Below are 20,679 nucleotides of genomic sequence, written 5' to 3'. Positions count from 1 at the left end.
CGAGGAGTAGGAGTCGGTGCTTTCATAAACTGAGGAGTCAGTCGGATGATTTTTGTACCAAATGCACAGCCCTGGTAAGTATTAGACTAATGAGTCGGAGTCGAGGAGTCCGAACCATTTTGGGTACCCAGAGTCGGAGTCGGTGGTTTCATAAACTGAGGAGTCGGATGATTTTTGTACCAACTTCACAGCCCTGGTAAAAACAAAACTTACGGTACCTACTTAGCTGCAGACTAAAGATAAAAAATATAATGTAATAATGTTCCATTGAGGAAATGGCCTTTGTAGTAATGTATAGCATAAGATCTTCTTTCTACTAAAGTGGAATAGAACAGAATATTGTTTTGTGTGTGACAGCGGGTTTATTCGTTGGTGGTTTTCATATGAATTTCTAATTTGCCTTTAGTTCTGTTTTAGACATACCAGTACATATAAAAAGCATCAACATTTTTAAGAGCAAAGCTGTGAATGGTCCCTACCAGAAAACAATACAGTAATTACTTCAGCGGTAGCAATAAGACCTCAGAACAATAAGTCTTTATTCATCTAGCATGAGTGAGATCACAAGTAACCACCAGAGGGGGACATCAGCAGGGATGGATCAAGACCAAGTTGCGCCTGGGGCAAGGTCAGGTTTTGGCGCCTAAAGTGCTATTCATTTTGCCGCCTTTTTAAGAATTCAACAAACTGCGCCTGGGGCAAGATACCCGCTTGCCCCCCCCCCCCCCTAGATCCGTCCCTGGACATCAGCACGCAAGGGAGCCCGAGGTGAATGAGATATGGAGCTGACATATTTATTTCCTTTTCAGCAATACCAGTTGCCTGGCTTTCCTGCTGATCCTCTGCCTCTAATACTTTTAGCCATAGCCCCTGAACAAGCATGAAGCAGATCAGGTGCTCTGACTGAGGTCTGAAAAGATTAGCTGCATGCAAAAGAGGAAAAGAGTAAAGTAGACTCTCTCCTCCTTTTCCTCATTTGTTTTACCTTTTTTTATCATTCATGTTTTCTGTCGTTAGGTTTTTTTTTCTTTGCTATGCGAGGGTAATAGTAACTCGGACACTCAGGTGGATGCAGGACAGGATTCTGGAGATGTTTATTAGAGTAGGGGTACATTAAATCAGAAAAATTGGCTGTAATCCTTGAAATGAAAAGAAATTCAAAAAATTGTATGGTGTGTGGCCACCTTAAGACGGTGAGGTGCGGTGGCCGCCAGTAAATGAAACCATCAGCACATCCATATACTAGATAAAGGGTCGGGGTCTTGAGTCTGTCCAAGCAACAAAACATGATTTCTTGTTCGAGAAAGTGTGCAATTATGCCCGAAACGGCAGTCTGTTGCTTGGAACTTTGTGTAGATCTCACACTGCAGTTGTGGTCCCACTATTTCCAGATGACTAAAGACTCTGCTTTCTGCTCTGACTCTGCAAATTCCTAGTGTACAGGGATGTATGCAGCCTTGCCGGAGTGCCCCCATAACAATAACTGGCAGCTGTGTCTGAGCACTTGCTCTGTAGTGTACTATACACTCCTGTATAGTAGTGGAGGCTGGACCGCTGCTTGCTGGTCAGACTCTAGCTGTAAAGCAGTTGGTTACAACATCTTGCACAATATCCTTGTGAAAGAGAACACACAGAAAATGGGCCGACCTTCATGTATGTGTGAGCAGCTCAGAGTTCAGTGACAGCTGTGCGTCATTCTCTCTCTCTCTCCCTCCAACAGGCACGGACTCTGACAACTCATCGGCAGAGTTTGCAGACACCAACCAGCGGCTCGCAGACATGACCCTCACCAACCAGAGCATGACGCCCGACGAGGAAGGCAGCCTGCAGGAAAACGGAGTGAAGAAGCATCGGTGAGTTATGGATTTATCTTTAATGAGGAACAAAGTCTCAGCTACCGCTTTGCTTCTGCCTGGATTCTTTAACAAGCATAGTGGTGCTCTAAGTAAACCTGTCATAAGAGAAGTGTGGAGGCTGCCGCTGTTGACTTCTTTTTGACAGTTCTTTGTCTGGCTGTAGTATTGATACTCTGCCTCGAGCACGTCGATTAGAGCGCAGGAGATTTAGGCTCAGCCGGCGCCACCATAGACCGTCATAAGAATTACGGCTATAGCGGCGCACAGTGAGTAACTTTGGCACTGTCAGAAGATGGAATTGAAGTTACTTTTAAAACACTGTAATTCGATCGCCAGCAATAGCTTGAAGCCGAATGACACCATTCCCCACCATCCATGTGGACCTGGAGGGGGAATAGTAACGCCGCCGGGACTTGTGCAGGAGCAGAGTAAGCCATACACCGGCTGTATCCTGCACCCATGTCTCCCAGCAGCAATTTCACTCATACTCTTCTGCCTCTCATAATGACCTGATATAGATGAGACAGCTCTCTGCCGGGGTTGTCCTATGCAGTCCGTGTCACCCAATGGGCACCGCTGTTTGGTTTAGTTTTGTTCTTGAACGTGTCATTGTCTATTAGGCAAAACACAATCCTTTTAAAGCGTACCTGAGCTCAGAACTTCCTCTCTGCTCTAAAAGATGAGCACCAGCATAATAACCTTTAAAGTAAAACATTCCTGTTACACCTGATACAAATTGTACAATAAGTCTGCAGTGTCTACTTCCTGCTTTTATGGAAGCAGACAAGGTTAACATCCTATGTTTACAAATTAGCTGCTTTGCTGAGGATGCCTGCTGTCACGGGGGAAAGATCAAATTACACTGGTGATTAGTTACAGATGTGGTGGTATTAGGCAGGCTAAACTCTCTAAATACATACAGAATGCAGTGTTCCTTCTGTCCTATGCAAGACGTCAGGTCCACTTAAATGGACAAAGTAGGGAATCGTACTGTAAGCATGTGAGAGATGTTTGGGGAAAGGGTAGATATTTAAAATCAAATTACAGATTCTATGCAGTAGAAAAACAATGTATGTATGTAGTGAATCTGAATATGAAGCCATGTAAAAAAAAGAAGTAGTTATAGTGAGGTTAGAACTTGCAGTTACAATACAATAGTTGGGGATACAATAGTAGGCGAGGACTAAAGTGTCAGGAGGAGGGGCAGGTTTCCTTGTGACGCCTCATATGCAGGTATGCACCTGACAGTAGTACAGATGTTGCCTCCTGTGATGAATTTCAGAGCGTTAATCAGAGAGAGGGAAGATTTTATCTATTGCTATGTAAATTAATACAGTAGTGGCCGCGAGTGAAGTATCGCGGTAGCAATACTTCACAGAAGCATCGCGGTAGCAATACTGCACAGAAGCAGGGCCACCTGCAGTTAATGTTACGTGCATTGCTAAGGAAGCAATGCGCGTAACTAAGGAAGGCACACTCCTTACATGGCAGCGAGCGCTGCTATGTAAGGTGTGCATAGGGCGCACTATGGCTCATCAAGCTGCACTGCTTGATGAATCAGGCCCATAATCCTCATCATTAGTGAGTTCATTCAGGATAAGCCCGATATGTCTGGACTTTGCTCTTTGCAACAATGGAAGTGTGTGAATATTTGATCTATATGGCTTTATTTATATCATTACATGTCCAGCCTCAGAGAATTAAACCTTTACATTTTGCTTAAGACCCAATGATGCTTCTCAGGCCCAAGGAATGATCTGACTTGGCGGATCTGTTCAGTAACTGTCATTCCTGTGACACCATTCCTGTTTATCTGCTGTTTGTGCAGTGTTGTTGAAGAACTGTAGTGAAAATAACATAATGAATAAAATGTCTTCTTATTTACAATATTCATTTATAGATTATTTAGTCAGCGTTTGCCCATTGCAATATCTTTCCTTTCCCTGACTTACATTCTGACATTTATCACTGGTGATGACATCTTTAGTTCTGCCAGGTGATCTCTGCAGAATGTTCGTTACTGAGAGTTCTATGCACAGAGGGAGATAATGCTTGCTTGGCATTTGTAAAAAGCCGTTATTTTCCACAGTGTAAGTGTCAGTACCTAGGTCATGACATCACACTATGGGAGGGGTTTCACCACAATATCAGCCATACAGACTCCCTGATGATCTATTTGAGAAAAGGGAAAGATTTGTCCTGGAAAAGGGGTATCAGCTACTGATTAGGATGAAGTTCAATCCTGGGTTAAAGTTCCTCTTTAATGGCCGTGCCACTGCGGTATGTACAGAATGATCCCGCGTCATGCCTTTCATAGCTTATCATTCTTGTACTTAACGAAAGCACTTGCCAGCATAACATTGCAAATTTGCTGTCCTATGAAATTAACACACAACCATAAATGTCCATCACACAAGTGAAAAATGTCACAATTATTTTCCCTCCCGGGGTCATGTTGTGACATCACCGAGGTTGCATGCGGTCAGAATTCTGCTAATAATAAACAGCAGACTCTTGAGCAATAAGCTCCAATCATATCAGAATAGCTGTAAACACAGTAAAATATTTATTACATTATCTAGAGTACAACTTCCATTTCCTGACTGATCTGCACAATTCCTGAGTCACCAAATGACTCACACAATCTACACTGCCACACAGTAACCGATAGCAATCACCATCTGTATCAACAGAATGCCCAGATAGCTCATGGTTACTCAGAACCACTGGATAGATCATTTGCAAATGCAGCAGTTGTGCATAGCGGGTATCCACGGTTACACACTTAAATCTGAATTCTCGCAAATACCTTTTATTTTTAAGAAGGCAAACCACACTAAGCATTGCTTTTTAGTAGAAGGGCTTTTCTGTCTCTTTTATTCCCTTATACTTTCCTTATGGTTTTGGGTCACCCCAAGCTGCTTGGTTACTGTGTTGTTGTGGTCCAAGCCCTATTCCATAGAGCCATATCAATCCCTGCCATGCACTGAGGAAGACCATTAGTCTGAAACAGGCTGTCTGCATGTTGGGTTGGTGTGGCTGTAAAATTTAAAGCTATAGGCTTGCTGTACACCAGCGATTCTGGATGTAAGCCTGGCTTCAGGGGAATAAACTGATATTTTGCATATTCAGTAGCGGTGCATTGTGGGAAGTCACAGTTACTTAAAGCAGAATTGTCGCAGATACTTTGTTTTAAGAAGGCAAACCGCACTAATCATAACCACTAGGACACCACTAAAAGAGACAGAAAAAAACCCTCCTATTCAAATCCAATGCTCAGTGTAATTTTCCTTCTTATAATAGAAGGTATTTGCGATAATTCTGCTTTAAATGAGTAACTGGTTACCCACAATGCATCACTACTGAATATGCAAATTATTTCCTTATGCCTCTGTAGCCAGGCTTACATCCAGAACAGCTGGATTACACATATTTATCAAGTTTAGAAGACACATAATAAAACCAATGTTTTTCTTGTTAAATATATATGTTTTCATGGGACAACACTGAAGACATGACACTTAGATACAATGTAAAGTAGTCGGCGTACACTGCAGAGGTGCCCACACTTTTTTTCAGCTTGTGAGCTACTTTAAAAAATTAGCAAGTCAAAATGATCTACCTATGTACAATTTTAGGAGCACATTTGTATATACTGAATGGAAAATGTAGTGGGGTCGGGATCTACCTTAAGTCCTTTGCTATCTACCGGTAGATCACAATCTACCTAATGGGCACCACTGGTGTACCGCGAGAGACCTAAATAATTTGCTGCACTCTATTATACTTCGCTACAGGGCCTCTTTAGATTAATTAGGGCTCCAAATGCCAGTCAGAACATTTTCTCTTTATGGTGTAGTTATCCTGTATTGATAAATAAGCATTAGAAATGACTGTATCTGTGCACTTTTGTTGTACACTAGTTGACCTAAGCCCGTTTAAATACAGGCTCTAGATCTCGGTCCTGCCACCACCGCCAGTCAGTGCGCAAGCACACACACACGCCGGCCCGCCTCCTAGCCTGTACTGCGTCCTGTCCCAACGGCTGTGTCAGTGCAGGACATGCGCAGTAGCGCAAAAGCACTGACACACGAACTGGACGCAGGGACACTTGCTAATTATTAGGTAGGATATGCCAAATGAATCTCAGAATTCCCTGATCCAGACCAGAATGCAGTTAAAATGACAATTAAAATGACAGTTACCGATTCTGCTTGCTGGAGTATTAACTATGAATTATTAGTTTAACGACCGGGCAACCTTCTGATACGATAATTGTGATTGAAGGGAAATGATGCACTGGCCCATTAACAGAATAAAAACAGGTTGATAAAATGATCGATAAATTGTTTTTTATCGATTGGCACCATTAACAGCATCCGATCTGATTGATCAGAAGGTTGATTGTTTGCTAAATTGTATTGTTAGTGGGCACCTTCAGTCTAACAAAACACACCACAAATTACAAGAAACAAAAAGACAAAAGCCCTTTTCTGTTCAGACATATTTGAGCTGCTTTAGAAGCGCTTTTCCATTGCTGTTTTTTAAAGCAAACCTGAAGCGCAAATAATATTATGAGATAATGACTTGTATGTGTAGTACAGCTAAGATATAGAACATTCGTAGCAAATAAGAGTCTCCTATTGTTCTCCAGCACAGGAAGAGTTAAAAATAATCAAAAAACCTTCAGTTCTCTATGCAAAAGAGCTTCTCTGATCTACTCTACCAATTTGGGTGAAATACAGTCCTGTTTTCTGAAGCACTTAAACAGCTAATAAACAGTAAGAGACAGCTTGAGATAAAGTTTTACTGCAGGGACGTTCAAAAGGTCATTGTTTCTGGTCTCTTTTTTTTTTTACAGCGTAAACCTTAAAGTGTACCTGAGACGAGAGGAAGTAAAAGTTTTATACATACATGGGGCTTCTTCCAGCCCTCTCCATGCAGATCGCTCCCTCGTGGCAGTCCAAATCCTCCTAGATCCTGCATTACAACCCCTATTCTCCGTGGCCAGTCGGGCATACTGCACATGCCTGGCAGCGCGCCTGCCCCATCCCCAGGAGTGTTCTGCACCTGTGCAGTACTACTGCTCAGGTGCAGAACATTTCGAGCTCCAGGAGCGAGACAGGGGAGCGTGCACGGCCGCACTGCGCCGACTGACCCCTGACTGCCCGTGGAGAACGGGGCTGGTAACAGAGGATCTAAGAGGCTTTGGACCCCGGCGAGGGAACGATCTGCGTGGAGGGGGCTGGAAGAAGCCCCAGGTATGTATAAAACTTTTATTTCCTCTCGTCTCAGGTACACTTTAAAAGACAGAGTGGTTTCAAAACTGCTACTGTGACAGAATGATGCATTGTTAGGAATAAAAAAAGAGAGAAAAATCTATATAACTGAAAATAAAAATGAGACTATTTTCTTTGCTGCTAGTGTTCTATTCATTATACGTATTTCACATACAATTCCTTATATCACAAGGTGGTTTTTACTTTCCGCTACAGGTTTGCTTTCAACAAAGCATGTTTTGTCCTGCTGGGTTTGGAACCCTGCGAATGTTTGCGGGTATCCTGCATTTATTTATCGCCCTCACAAAGCGTGTCCGTGTGTCTGGCTGAAGCAGGCAGAAACCTGTCCATCCTGCCCTTGTACATCAGTAGGCGGGGCTCCCCTCTTTGCTGTGCAGCTGTGTGTCTGTGCATCTGGCTGCAGCCTGTCTATCCCGCCCTTGTACATCAGTAGGCGGGGCTCCCCTCTTTGCTGTGCAGCTGTGTGTCTGTGCATCTGGCTGCAGCCTGTCTATCCCGCCCTTGAACATCAGTAGGCGGGGCTCCCCTCTTTACTGTGCAGCCTTGTGTCCATGCAGCAGGCAGAAGCCTGTCCATCCTGCCCTTGTACATCAGTAGGCGGGGCTCCCCTCTTTGCTGGCCAGCTGTGTGTCCGTGCAGCAGCAGGCAGAAGCCTGTCCCTCCTGCCCTTGTACATCAGTAGGCGGAGCTCCCCTCCTTGCTGTGCATCTGGCCAGCTGTGTGTCCGTTCAGCAGCAGGAAGAAGCCTGTCCCTCCTTCCCTTGTACATCAGTAGGCGGGGCTCCCCTCTTTGCTGTGTAGCCTTGTGTCCATGCAGCAGGCAGAAGCCTGTCCCTCCTGCCCTTGTACATAAGTAGGCCAGGCTCCCCTCTTTGCTGTGCAGCCTTGGCAGAGTTCCCGAGTACACAGAGGACTCGTCATTATTCATGTCAGATTGACCCCTAGATAACCTGTAGTCCTCCAGCGCTGCTGTCTTCTCACATTGACACATCACCCCATGTATTATTCAACTCTCTACTCTACATCTCTCCTCCCGATTCTTTGTTGTAAGAAATTGTTTGGGCAGTTTTGCATACGGCAGATCACGACCTTCGTCGTCTCAGTCATTTTGTTAATATTCAGAACTGAGGAGGATGGCTATTCTTTGCTAAACGCTGTAGACCCAAATCAAAGGTAAAATGCAAAATAGGCCGATCACTTACTTAAACAATCCTACCTAATAAAACACAAGCGTCCCTGCGTCCTGTCCGTGTGTCAGTGCTTTTGCGCTACAGCGCATGTTAATCACTGACAGCCGTTAGGACAGGACGCAGGGCAGGCGGACAGGCAGCCAGCCGACCGAGAGGGCGGGCGAGAGAGCGTGCAACCAGCGGGTGTGTGCGCACTCCACCGGCGGGTGCAGTAATGACAGACCTAGAGCCTGTTTTCAAACGGGCTTAGGTCATGAGGGGTAATATATATTCAAATCAAAGTAAATCAAAAATAGCTTTATTGACATGACCAAGATTCATGCAGGCACTGGCAAAGCAAAGGGAAAAGGGGGGACATGCAATGATGTGAGAGAGGGGTACAAAGGGTAACTAGTCTGTGGACATTTTTAGGTTTACAGTTCATTTAAGGTCCTCTCAGTTTGTGGTGGCATGATGTGACATAGTGTGCAGCAATTAATTGTTACTGTGGAATCCTCCTTTCAGTCTGTGCCATGCTGTAATATAGTGTGCAGCGCTTGTCACTGCGGATTCCTCCTCTGTCTGTGGCATGCCGTGACATACAGCAATTGTCTACAGCAATTGTCTAGCATACACTGTGGATTCCTCCTATCCTAGTGGAATGTAGAGTTTTCTCTCATCCTCTAATGTGTGATAGCCTGGAAATGGTTCCATCAATATCTTAAAGAAGATTTCCCTGGTTGCAGTATATTTGGGACATTGCAGCAGCAAGTGATTCTCATCATCGAGGGTTTTTTGCTCACAGTCTATTTTTTGTATGTCTGGCTGTGTCTCCCAGACTTGAGCACTCAGTCTTCATGTATCTACATAGGCTTCAATTCATCAAAGGGTGTTCGATAACAAAATCCCAGTCCTTAAAATACCGCATTCGGTATTTTACACTTCACTGTGCTAATTCATCAATATTTTCCCATGTGTGGTAGGGGTTCGTTAAGTTAACGAAGTACTACGGCTTCAGTTCATCAAAGGCTGTTAGATAACAGCAGAGTGGTGAAGCAGCTTGGAATGTCTCTGTGTTGTTACAAGCTGATAACAATAGAAGGCATCCAGACATCCCTTTACATGTAAACGTGTTATATTTACTGTTACTTATACTACCTCTGCTGCTCTGAATCTGTCCATCAGTGTTTAACATTTTACTTCTTTGCCACAACGTAGATAAACTTCCTGGAGACATTACAAATGCCATGCTTGGTGATTTCACCACTTGCATCTTTGCATATTCAAACAGGGACTCAAAGGGTTACACCACCGTTCTCTCTGCTCACTGCCTGGGGGGTCTGGAAGCTTGTGTGGAGAAGCCTGTGTGACCTATCAGCAGCACTTGCAGGAGAACAGGGGCTGTTTCTATTGGCTGCCTGCTCTTGTTAATCATGAAAACATTCACACAGAAGGCTTTCGAAGCCTGTAACGACAGGGGAGAGCTGGAGATAAACACCGAATGTGCTAGCGAATGTGGTAACCTTGATGAATTAACATTTACTGACATTTGATGACATGTGTTGAGCACAAGTCGGTAATTTATCTCATTGCTCTGTCATTTCAGCTTCTCATTCGGTAACAGCTTTGATGAATTAACATTTTCTTAAGTGCTCCGTTAACTCAGCTCTGGGCTGTGGTGTGCTTTATCTAGGCTCTTGTTAGGACCTGTGGATCTGGGTTGGAGGGAGCAGAGAGTTTGCCACTTCTTTCAGGACACATGGCTTTTCTTGGCCTTCACTGTGCTTCATTTCTCTGTAGTGGGAGAAGTCAGGGCTGCTGCTCTGTAGGTGGGCCCAGTAGGGCAGCACTCTCTCCTGTATATTTGTAGTGGGGGGAGTCAGGGCTGCTGCTCTGTAGGTGGGCCCAGTAGGGCAGCACTCTCTCCTGTATATTTGTAGTGGGGGGAGTCAGGGCTGCTGCTCTGTAGGTGGGCCCAGTAGGGCAGCACTCTCTCCTGTATATTTGTAGTGGGGGGAGTCAGGGCTGCTTCTCTGTAGGTGGGCCCAGTAGGGCAGCACTCTCTCCTGTAAATTTGTAGTGGGGGGAGTCAGGGCTGCTGCTCTGTAGGTGGGCCCAGTAGGACAGCACTCTCTTCTGTATCTTTGTAGTGGGGGAAGTCAGGGCTGCTGCTCTGTAGGTGGGCCCAGTAGGGCAGCACTCTATCCTGTATATTTGTAGTGGGGGGAGTCAGGGCTGCTGCTCTGTAGGTGGGCCCAGTAGGACAGCACTCTCTTCTGTATCTTTGTAGTGGGGGAAGTCAGGGCTGCTGCTCTGTAGGTGGGCCCAGTAGGGCAGCACTCTATTCTGTATATTTGTAGTGGGGGGAGTCAGGGCTGCTGCTCTGTAGGTGGGCCCAGTAGGGCAGCACTGTCTCCTGTATCTTTGTAGTGGGGGGAGTCAGGGCTGCTGCTCTGTAGGTGGGCCCAGTAGGACAGCACTCTCTTCTGTATCTTTGTAGTGGGGGAAGTCAGGGCTGCTGCTCTGTAGGTGGGCCCAGTAGGGCAGCACTCTAATCTGTATATTTGTAGTGGGGGGAGTCAGGGCTGCTGCTCTGTAGGTGGGCCCAGTAGGGCTGCACTCTCTCCTGTATATTTGTAGTGGGGGGAGTCAGGGCTGCTGCTCTGTACGTGGGCCCAGTAGGGCAGCACTCTATTCTGTATATTTGTAGTGGGGGGAGTCAGGGCTGCTGCTCTGTAGGTGGGCCCAGTAGGACAGCACTCTCTTCTGTATTTTTGTAGTGGGGGGAGTCAGGGCTGCTGCTCTGTAGGTGGGCCCAGTAGGGCAGCACTCTATTCTGTATATTTGTAGTGGGGGGAGTCAGGGCTGCTGCTCTGTAGGTGGACCCAGTAGGACAGCACTCTCTTCTGTATATTTGTAGTGGGGGGAGTCAGGGCTGCTGCTCTGTAGGTGGGCCCAGTAGGAAAGCACTCTCTTCTGTATCTTTGTAGTGGGGGAAGTCAGGGCTGCTGCTCTGTAGGTGGGCCCAGTAGGGCAGCACTCTCTCCTGTATCTCTGTAGTGGGGGAAGTCGGGGCTGCTGCTCTGTAGGTGGGCCCAGTAGGACAGCACTCTCTCCTGTATATTTGTAGTGGGAGAAGTCAGGGCTGCTGCTCTGTAGGTGGGCCCAGTAGGGCAGCACTCTCTCCTGTATCTCTGTAGTGGGGGAAGTCGGGGCTGCTGCTCTGTAGGTGGGCCCAGTAGGACAGCACTCTCTCCTGTATATTTGTAGTGGGAGAAGTCAGGGCTGCTGCTCTGTAGGTGGGCCCAGTAGGACAGCACTCTCTCCTGTATATTTGTAGTGGGAGAAGTCAGGGCTGCTGCTCTGTAGGTGGGCCCAGTAGGGCAGCACTCTCTCCTGTAAATTTGTAGTGGGGGGAGTCAGGGCTGCTGCTCTGTAGGTGGGCCCAGTAGGGCAGCACTCTCTCCTGTAAATTTGTAGTGGGGGGAGTCAGGGCTGCTGCTCTGTAGGTGGGCCCAGTAGGACAGCACTCTCTCATGTATCTCTGTAGTGGGGGGAGTCAGGGCTGCTGCTCTGTAGGTGGACCCAGTAGGGCAGCACTCTCTTCTGTATCTTAGTAGTGGGGTGAGTCAAGGCTGCTGCTCTGTAGGTGGGCCCAGTAGGACAGCACTCTCTTCTGTATCTTTGTAGTGGGGGAAGTCAGGGCTGCTGCTCTGTAGGTGGGCCCAGTAGGGCAGCACTCTCTTCTGTATCTTAGTAGTGGGGTGAGTCAAGGCTGCTGCTCTGTAGGTGGGCCCAGTAGGACAGCACTCTCTCCTGTATGTTTGTAGTGGGGTGAGTCAGGGCTGCTGCTCTGTAGGTGGGCCCAGTAGGGCAGCACTCTCTTCTGTATATTTGTAGTGGGGGGAGTCAGGGCTGCTGCTCTGTACGTGGGCCCAGTAGGGCAGCACTCTATTCTGTATATTTGTAGTGGGGGGAGTCGGAGCTGCTGCTCTGTAGGTGGGCCCAGTAGGACAGCACTCTCTCCTGTATATTTGTAGTGGGGGGAGTCAGGGCTGCTGCTCTGTAGGTGGGCCCAGTAGGGCAGCACTCTCTCCTGTAAATTTGTAGTGGGGGGAGTCAGGGCTGCTGCTCTGTAGGTGGGCCAAGTAGGACAGCACTCTCTTCTGTATCTTTGTAGTGGGGGAAGTCAGGGCTGCTGCTCTGTAGGTGGGCCCAGTAGGGCAGCACTCTCTTCTGTATCTTAGTAGTGGGGTGAGTCAAGGCTGCTGCTCTGTAGGTGGGCCCAGTAGGACAGCACTCTCTCCTGTATGTTTGTAGTGGGGTGAGTCATGGCTGCTGCTCTGTAGGTGGGCCCAGTAGGGCAGCACTCTCTTCTGTATATTTGTAGTGGGGGGAGTCAGGGCTGCTGCTCTGTAGGTGGGCCCAGTAGGACAGCACTCTCTCCTGTATATTTGTAGTGGGGGGAGTCAGGGCTGCTGCTCTGTAGGTGGGCCCAGTAGTGAAGCTTAAAAACTAAAATTGACTTATAGACTAATTATCACCACCAATAAGGCTAGAAGTTGAGATTAACAAATCACTTAGGAAAATGTACACTTCTTAATGGATCTGTTGCCACAGCTTTGATTTGCTGATCTGAGCCAATAAGCATACTTCTCTTTTTCTTTTTTTTTTTTTTTTTTTATAACCATACATTATCAAGACGCAGTACTGCCAAATCCTTTAGGCATAGAACACTCACACATTGCTTTGCAACACAACTAGCTGTGCGTTTTACATCACCTACATTGCTTTCTGTATCAGCACAGACACCCTTCAACTACACTGAGTGGGACAGCTCTGCATTCCTCACAAAATGAATGCAGCAGCGCATTGGTGTTGCAATCAGTCAGTGCTGTCTCTGCGTATCACACACGGATACACATTGCCTAAATTCTATCTGACTTCTATTATTGAAGTGCCATGTAAGGCTGATTATGCCTCACAGGTGCATTGTGGGAGAGTGATGTCATCTTTGACATCAGGCAGACCCAGTACACACTGGTTGGCTTGTTTTCCCATTGCTGGTGTGGTATTCCCATGGAATCTCCACAAAGTATGGCAGTTTTCAGTATGGACTGGCCTGCTTAGCGTTTATTCACTGTGGTCCCTCTGCAGTAAGAAGTAACAGGTACAGGCATAAGCATTGTGAAAGGTATGATGTATGTGCCGGCTCCACCCCCTCATTGTCCTAATTTATGTTCTTTCTGTCCCCTAGGGCCTCCCTGCCGGCCCCCATGTTCTCTAGAAATAACTTCAGCGTCTGGAGCATCCTGAAGAAATGTATTGGGCTGGTAAGTGTTCCCTGTGACTTTATGACTTCCACTGTATATATCGTAATGTTGTGTGTGAAGGGATTTATTTAACAAAAAAATGTTTTTCTTCCTACACATAATTTCTTACCACTGTACTTCACAGTTGTCTCTGCTTTTATAACTTGGTTCAATTGACATGTATAAGGGTATCCAGGCACAGTTCTAGGGCCGGTTCACACTTGCAGAGGATCAAAACGGATGCATTTAAAATGGATTCGTTTTTTTAATAGCAATTTTGTGCTTTTTGTTTCCAGTACGTTTTAACGTATGGTAAAAACGTGTACTTCCTTATGGATGTTTTTAATATGGTAATGTGCTTTTTTTGACCAATAGGAAGGGATTGGAAGTAGTTATGCTGTACCAAGCAATTTTTTTTACCCATATGACCTTGTTTAATGCACCACCTTATTTTTAATGTACCGTTTTACATGTTAATGTACCATTTAATGTACCGCTTGTTTAATGTACTGCTAAAATACCCTTTAGTCGGCATGTTTGAAGCCCTGTTTGTAAACAGGAAGTCAGCAAAGATGATGCTGAAGAGAGAAGCAGGAAGTTTTGGCAATCCACTTTGTCATGTGCAAAGTTCTGTGTGGGAACGGAAGGTATGTTTTTGCATTGGCTTTCATTGCCTCCGTAGGGGATCCGCTCTCCGGAAAATAGTGCTAAGCCCGGACTCTCCGCTCAGTTTCCAGGAACGTATCTAACGGATCTGTTTTTATTGGCAGGTCCAGATGACCAACATTTTTAACATTACCGTCCGTTCCTCCGTTTTTGTGCTCTCCAAAAAGCATACCGAATGGATATGTCTTGTGTGAAGTGTGAACTGACCCTGAATGTGTTTTGCATCAACCCTTATCTAGTTCCTGTAATGGCACAGCATATTTCTGAGTATAGCAGCAGTTACAGGATTTGGTCAGTGGGGTCCCAGCTGTCTCTCCTCTCCCAGTGAGCTTCTCATTTCCACATGAGGCATCCAGCAGGTTCAATGATAACCAGCTACTTCTCTTTACTTTCATGCAAGAAATTCCCTGCAATTAAGTTTTAGAGATTTCAGGAAACATCCTTAGCGGCCTACTTCCTGATCCTCTGCTTTATGTGGCATACTCGGCTAACAGCAGGAAGTTGCAATTGGCTGCATGTGGGCTGTGAGTAAACATTTTGCATTCTGAATTCTGTACACACAGTAGATGCTCAGCTGAGCTGACGCCGAACGTCCTCCTCAGCAATAGATCGTCTAGTGCAGGGGTCCCCAACCACCAGGCCGCGGCCCACTGCCGGTCCGTGGGCAGTTGCCAGCTGGGCCACGGCGGGTCTGGCCTCTCTCCCCCCGCGGCCGCTGCTCCTGTCACCTTATGAGCTGGCGGCCGCTTCCTGTCACAGATTCCCCGTAGCCGCTCTGAGGAATGCAGCATCTCCTATTGCAGCAGCGCTTCCTGCGCAGCTGCTGTAAGGAGGGAAGAAAGCGGGGCAGCGGCTTCCTGTAGCGGCGATCGCCGTTACCATGGAAACCGGAGCTGCAGCCACTAAGGGCACGCTCAAGAGGCCACCCTGCAGTGTTAGGGAGTCTTGCCTTGAACTCCTTACTGAATAGGTACTGGCGCTAGCCAGGTTTTCAAACCCTGGTCTCCAATGTTAAAGGCAGAGCCCTTAACCAGTACACTATACAGCCTGTGTTTACTAATTAGCCCCTTTGCTGAGGCAGCCAGCTGCCCCACTGAAAATACAGTTGTGATTAGTCACAGATGAGGAGGGGATTAGACTGGATAAACTCTCTAAATACATACAGGGTGCATTTCTGTCTTCCTTCTGTCCTGTGCAAGAGTTCAGGTCCACTTTAACCACAGCGTCCTTTGATAGAGAGCAGTAACATGTTTGCGCTCTGCTCAGCAGATGGGGTAATCAGATGTGCGCCCGTAGCGGGACATAAACCATGTCTGGGCTTTCGGAAGGAATGGATGAGAGCGCTGGGAAGATGTGTGTTTTGGGGACAGGTGGCAGATTCTGTGTGTGTGAAATCTCTCAGGCAGCAGACGGCTGGCTGCCGAACATAAATCTGTGTGTTACACAACAAGCAGATTGGTGGCACCTGGCGGTGTGCGATCTCTCCCCGCATTGTACATTAAATAATACTGTGTAATTATACCCGGCAGAGCTTCCTTGTCTCACACCACAATGTACAATGCGAGTGGCGCTTATCCGTGCGAGTCCTCGCTAGCGCTGCCCAGAGAGAGACCAATTATTGTGCACAGAGCCTACGCCAGAGTGTGAAAATCAGACCCAGAGTAATCTGTCGCCTGCTCAAGTGTTCTTTTGTAAAAGGGAGATAATGGGGGCATTAATTTACACTGGCTGGAACTCTCTGCAAGTACACAAACGAAAAACACAGTCAGGCTGTACCAGATTAAGCCTTAAAGAACACATCCGAGCACTATAAAAATAAAAAAATCCACTTACCTGGTGCTTCCTCCAGCCCTGCCAGCTGTCCTGTGACCTTGCCGCAGCTCAGCTCCCCACCTGTGGCCTGGGGTCCTCTCAAGCGCAAGATCCCCACTGTAGCTGCGCAAGCGGCTCTGAGTCGCACTGATATCATCCAGACTGTACTGCGCAGGCACAGTAGTTCTGCTCCTGCGCAGTACAGTCCGGATGACGTCTGCGCAAGCAGTGAGTCGCATGCTTGAGCACAGAAGAACCTGACCCGGAGGTCGGCTTCTGCACTGGAGGGGACCAGGAGCCACCGGAGTTCCGGCGAGGGCAGAGGACGGATGCCAGGAACTGGAGGAAGCCCCAGGTAAGTGGATTTTTTATTTTTATAGTGCTCGGACCTTCCCTTTAAGGTACGCATACATCTAGCAACTTGGCGGCCGATTAACCATCTGATTCCATAATTATCAAATGAAAATCAGTGCCACCAAGAGCATGCCCACTCGGCGATGCAACCAATTTCGGGCCGAGCATGTCAATTGGACATGCTGCAAGATGTCGGGTCATCGTGGCCGATCGGGTGCGTGGCAGTAACGGCGAGCGATATAGGGACAAGCGAGAAAACCCCTGTCGCAGCACCCACTAATGTCCAATTTGCCCCCCTCATACTATACTTTACCTGTCCGTGTCCGCCACTGGCTTAAGGTTCCATCATCTGTCCATACACACACGCTATGTGGTTGCCAGCGTACATGCAAGCACGTGTGCGCGGTCACATGCACTCACGCTACTCTGGCAACCACTTGGGGCACATGTATGGAGAGAGGATGGAGCCCGAAGCCAGTGGCGGACACGGACAGGTAATAGTGCGGGGGAGGGGCACATTAAACATTAGCGGGGACAACATGGGGCCGGTGAGGTGGCAGATGTGGCGTCACAAGGCTGATTCCGGATAGATTTCAGCATGAAATCGATTGGGAATCGGCCTGCAGTGTATGAGCAGTCAACAGCTCTCTACCTAATCAGATTTGATCAGACAGAGATTTGTCTCTTAGTCAAATCTGCCCGTCCTCGCTAGATGTTTGGCTACCAATGAGGTACCCACACATTACTCAACTTGCAGCATCGATATCTAGCCGAAATCAATGCTGCAACTTGGCTGCTTGATCGATGTTTCCGTTTACCTTTCTCAGTAGGGCTCAGTTTGGTGCACGGGGTTAGAGGCGCTCGATATTCCGACGATAGACGGTAGATTTCATGCTGAAATCTATTGGAGATTGCTGTGCAGTGTGTGGACAGTTAATATATCCCTCTCTCATCACATTTTATCAGACGAGGTATCTATCTGATGGTCGGTCTGTTGGCAATCGTCTAATGTATGGACAGCTTAGTATACACTATAGAGTACTGTCTCCTGGAAGAGACTGGAATTGATCCCTCAAGTGACAGTTTGGGGAACAATGCTGTACACCTGAGCCTACAGGCTAGCGACACTCCTGTTGCTATGGAGGGGGTGGAGCTTTGGAGGGATAATGTGGAACGCATGAGGGAGTGGCTTCCTGTAGGCGGGTGAGTAAGCAGGACAGTGTACTCGGGGATCACTCTGACATGTCAGATCTTTAGGCAGCTGCTGTACACACACTAGATACATGGTATAGACTCACCTGAGGTAGGTGAGTTTAATCTATTGTGTGTACATAGCTTAAGGTGTGTACACAGACACGATGCACAGGAATCGGCACTCCACCCCTCGGGCAATAGATGGAGTGCTGTACAGACGTGCCACAGACGTGCCAATATTTGTGTTGTTCTGGAGGATGTTGAGGGGTGACTGCATGGTGCATGATGGAGCCACTTCCAGCACACGGGGTAAAAAGAGGAACAATGCTCTCCGGCACTCGGGATCTTTTGGTGACACATCAGGACACACACTAGATTGTTGGCAATGACAGCTGGTCCTGGACACTTCTGCTGAGTTCAGACTACTGTGCGCATTTGGATAATGTATACAACATTCGTAGCAAAGAAAAGTCTCACATTTTTATTTTCAGTTTTATATAGCTTTTTTTTTTTTTTTATTAATAACATTGCATCATTCTGTCCTATTTGCGGTTTACAAACAACAACCTGTCTTTTAAGCTATAAAACAAAGCAGAAATAATGACCTTTTGAACTTTTCCTAGCTGTCTCTCACTGTTTCTTGGCTGTAAAAGTGCTCCAGAAAACAGCCTATATTCCGCCCAGTGGGTCAAATGGCTCAGAGAAGCTCTTCTGCATGGATAACAACTCTTAATTCTTAACTCTTCCTGCACTGGAAAACAATATGAGATTATTTGCTACTACTGCTCTATTTCTTAGCTGTACTATACAATTCATTATCTCATAAGTTTATTTTTTTGCTTCAGGTTTGCGTTAATTCCCCACGCTGGTATTAGTATGCAGCGCGGCAGATAAGACTGACCACAAGATTACATTGCATTGCCTTATGTCATATAGCCAATGGTGCTGCTTTTAATGAATGTTTCTCTGCTCGCCTCCACATAGTGGCAGGAATGGATTTCAGCTGCTAATGCCTGTCTCTTTCTCTCTTTTCTCCTGCAGGAGCTGTCCAAAATCACCATGCCCATCGTCTTTAACGAGCCCCTCAGCTTCCTACAGAGAATCACTGAGTACATGGAGCACACATACCTGATCAACAAGGCCTGTTCATGTACAGATCCACTGCTCAGGATGCAGGTCAGTATCCCACATGTACAGACCGCATACATCTCCCCCTCTGTGCTGCAGATGACATGAAGACAGGGCTGCCTTCAGGGCATCATAGGGGGGACTGCTGTATGAGGCCCGAGTGAATCTGAGGCTCGGTGAACTACGCAACACACAGGCCCCAGCTGCAGTCTGTATCTGACCTTCTGACTGCCCATTGATGTGGGGAGAGGTGCTGGAAGGCTCATCCGGAAGTTACCTTAAAGCAGATCCGAGATGAAAAACTAACTATAACAAGTAACTTTTCTATATAGCTTATCTAAAGTTGAGATAGTTTACACAGCATATCTAGCTGCAAACAGCTTCAAACGTTTATGATTATTTATTCCTGTGATACAATGAGGGCAGCCATGTTTTGTTTGTCACATTGTCACAGGCTGAGGGCTGGAGATGCTATCAGCTTGCCTGTGTGTAAATTCAGTCCCCTCTCCTCCTCCATCCTCCCCTCCGCCACCGAAATCAATAGCTAGTAACCTCCTCCTGCCCAGACTGAGCTCCCATAAGCCTAGCTACAGTGCCAAAGCACAAAAGGAGCTGTGGGTGAGGCTTGTTTTTGTTTTAATACTCCAATTCCCTATAAACTAAACCAAAAAAAGTATTTGGTTTGAGGAATGCCCTATAAACTATATGAAAGGAACACAATTATGCAATGAGGAAAAGTTTATCTCGGATCCACTTTAATCAGTGAATAAAGTAAACCTGAGACTAATGGGAGAAAAGGATTTTTGCTTGCCTGGGGCTCCTTCCAGCCTCCTGTAGTCCGTCAGCTCCCTCGAAACCCTTCCGGTCCAATCCTGTGCTCCTATGAAGTCTGCAGAATCCAGCTGGGGCACTGCACAAGCACTGTTCTGGGCCATATGCCTCTTCCATCATGCTCTCATAGCTGGGAGAGTTCTGTGCAAGCGCCATTACAGTCTTAATGAACTGAGCATACAGGTAATGCTCCCATCCATGGGAGTGCATGAAAAGCGTACAGACGGACATTAGTGTGTTCAGGCCTTCAAAGATTGTGATTTGCTGTGTGGGGGCAGAGGGGTGTGAGGGGTGGCCAGTAGGTTTGTCCAGTATGCGGACAAAAATGTTGGTGGTACATACGCATGCCACGGGTACCTCCCCCCCCCCTGAGCAGCTCCATCTGCAGAGATTTGCTCCCACACGTCATCTCTGGACATCTGGGATTGAATCTTGGGATCTGGAACGATCATGTGAGTGGACAGTGACATGTATGTGAAAGTCCTGGGGCCAGGAATTAGTCGTTATCAACCAGCCGTTAGCTTTTCTCTAGTGTCAGGGCTTTTTCCTTCCAAAACTTTTGCTGTAGTTTTGCATGGCTGACGATAATTCGAAGCATTTTCAGCTTGGAATCCATCTAACAATGAGATCTCCTACCCAGAATCCCCCGACACCCCTCCTCCCCATGACCATACACACATAGATTGTCACCCAATGGGGCAAACAGTTCTTTCTGTCATCTGAATCTGTTCAGATAGGAATTAAATCCTTCCACACATTGAGCATAGATCTGTCAAACCGCAGCCTTGCAAGCACTGCTCAGTGCAGAGCAACACTATGGGCAGTTGATTTACCACCCTTCATGTCCTGGTCCAATCGATAATTTTGATTGGTTTTTGAAGAAAAAGTGTACTTGAAATTACAATTGATGTGACATGGTCCCAGCAGATTCGATCACAGTAGTTGAATCTGCTGGGAAATGATGGGGAAAATCAATATGTGTATGGCCTGTCCTAATGCTTGATACACAGGATGCAATTTTCTGTCAGATTGACTGTCAAATTAATTATTTATGACA

General features: G+C 46.8%; 1 protein-coding gene across 3 annotated transcripts in view; it reads left to right on the top strand.

The window, feature by feature from the left end:
• The window catches only part of OSBPL2 (oxysterol binding protein like 2), a 227,921-nt gene that overhangs the window by 167,270 nt on the left and 39,972 nt on the right, over positions 1–20,679 (top strand). For all 3 annotated transcript variants that reach the window (XM_068262289.1, XM_068262288.1, XM_068262287.1), the window contains 3 exons: positions 1,721–1,853; positions 13,583–13,658; positions 18,705–18,839. In XM_068262289.1, the coding sequence (XP_068118390.1) occupies positions 1,721–1,853; positions 13,583–13,658; positions 18,705–18,839 (344 nt within the window). The remainder of the gene's footprint in view (positions 1–1,720; positions 1,854–13,582; positions 13,659–18,704; positions 18,840–20,679) is intronic.

This window comes from Hyperolius riggenbachi, chromosome 12 (genome assembly GCF_040937935.1).
Source record: "Hyperolius riggenbachi isolate aHypRig1 chromosome 12, aHypRig1.pri, whole genome shotgun sequence".
Taxonomy (NCBI): domain Eukaryota; kingdom Metazoa; phylum Chordata; class Amphibia; order Anura; family Hyperoliidae; genus Hyperolius; species Hyperolius riggenbachi.
The sequence above is the reverse complement of the archived record's forward strand: the minus strand, read 5'-3'. Positions and strand labels throughout refer to the sequence as shown.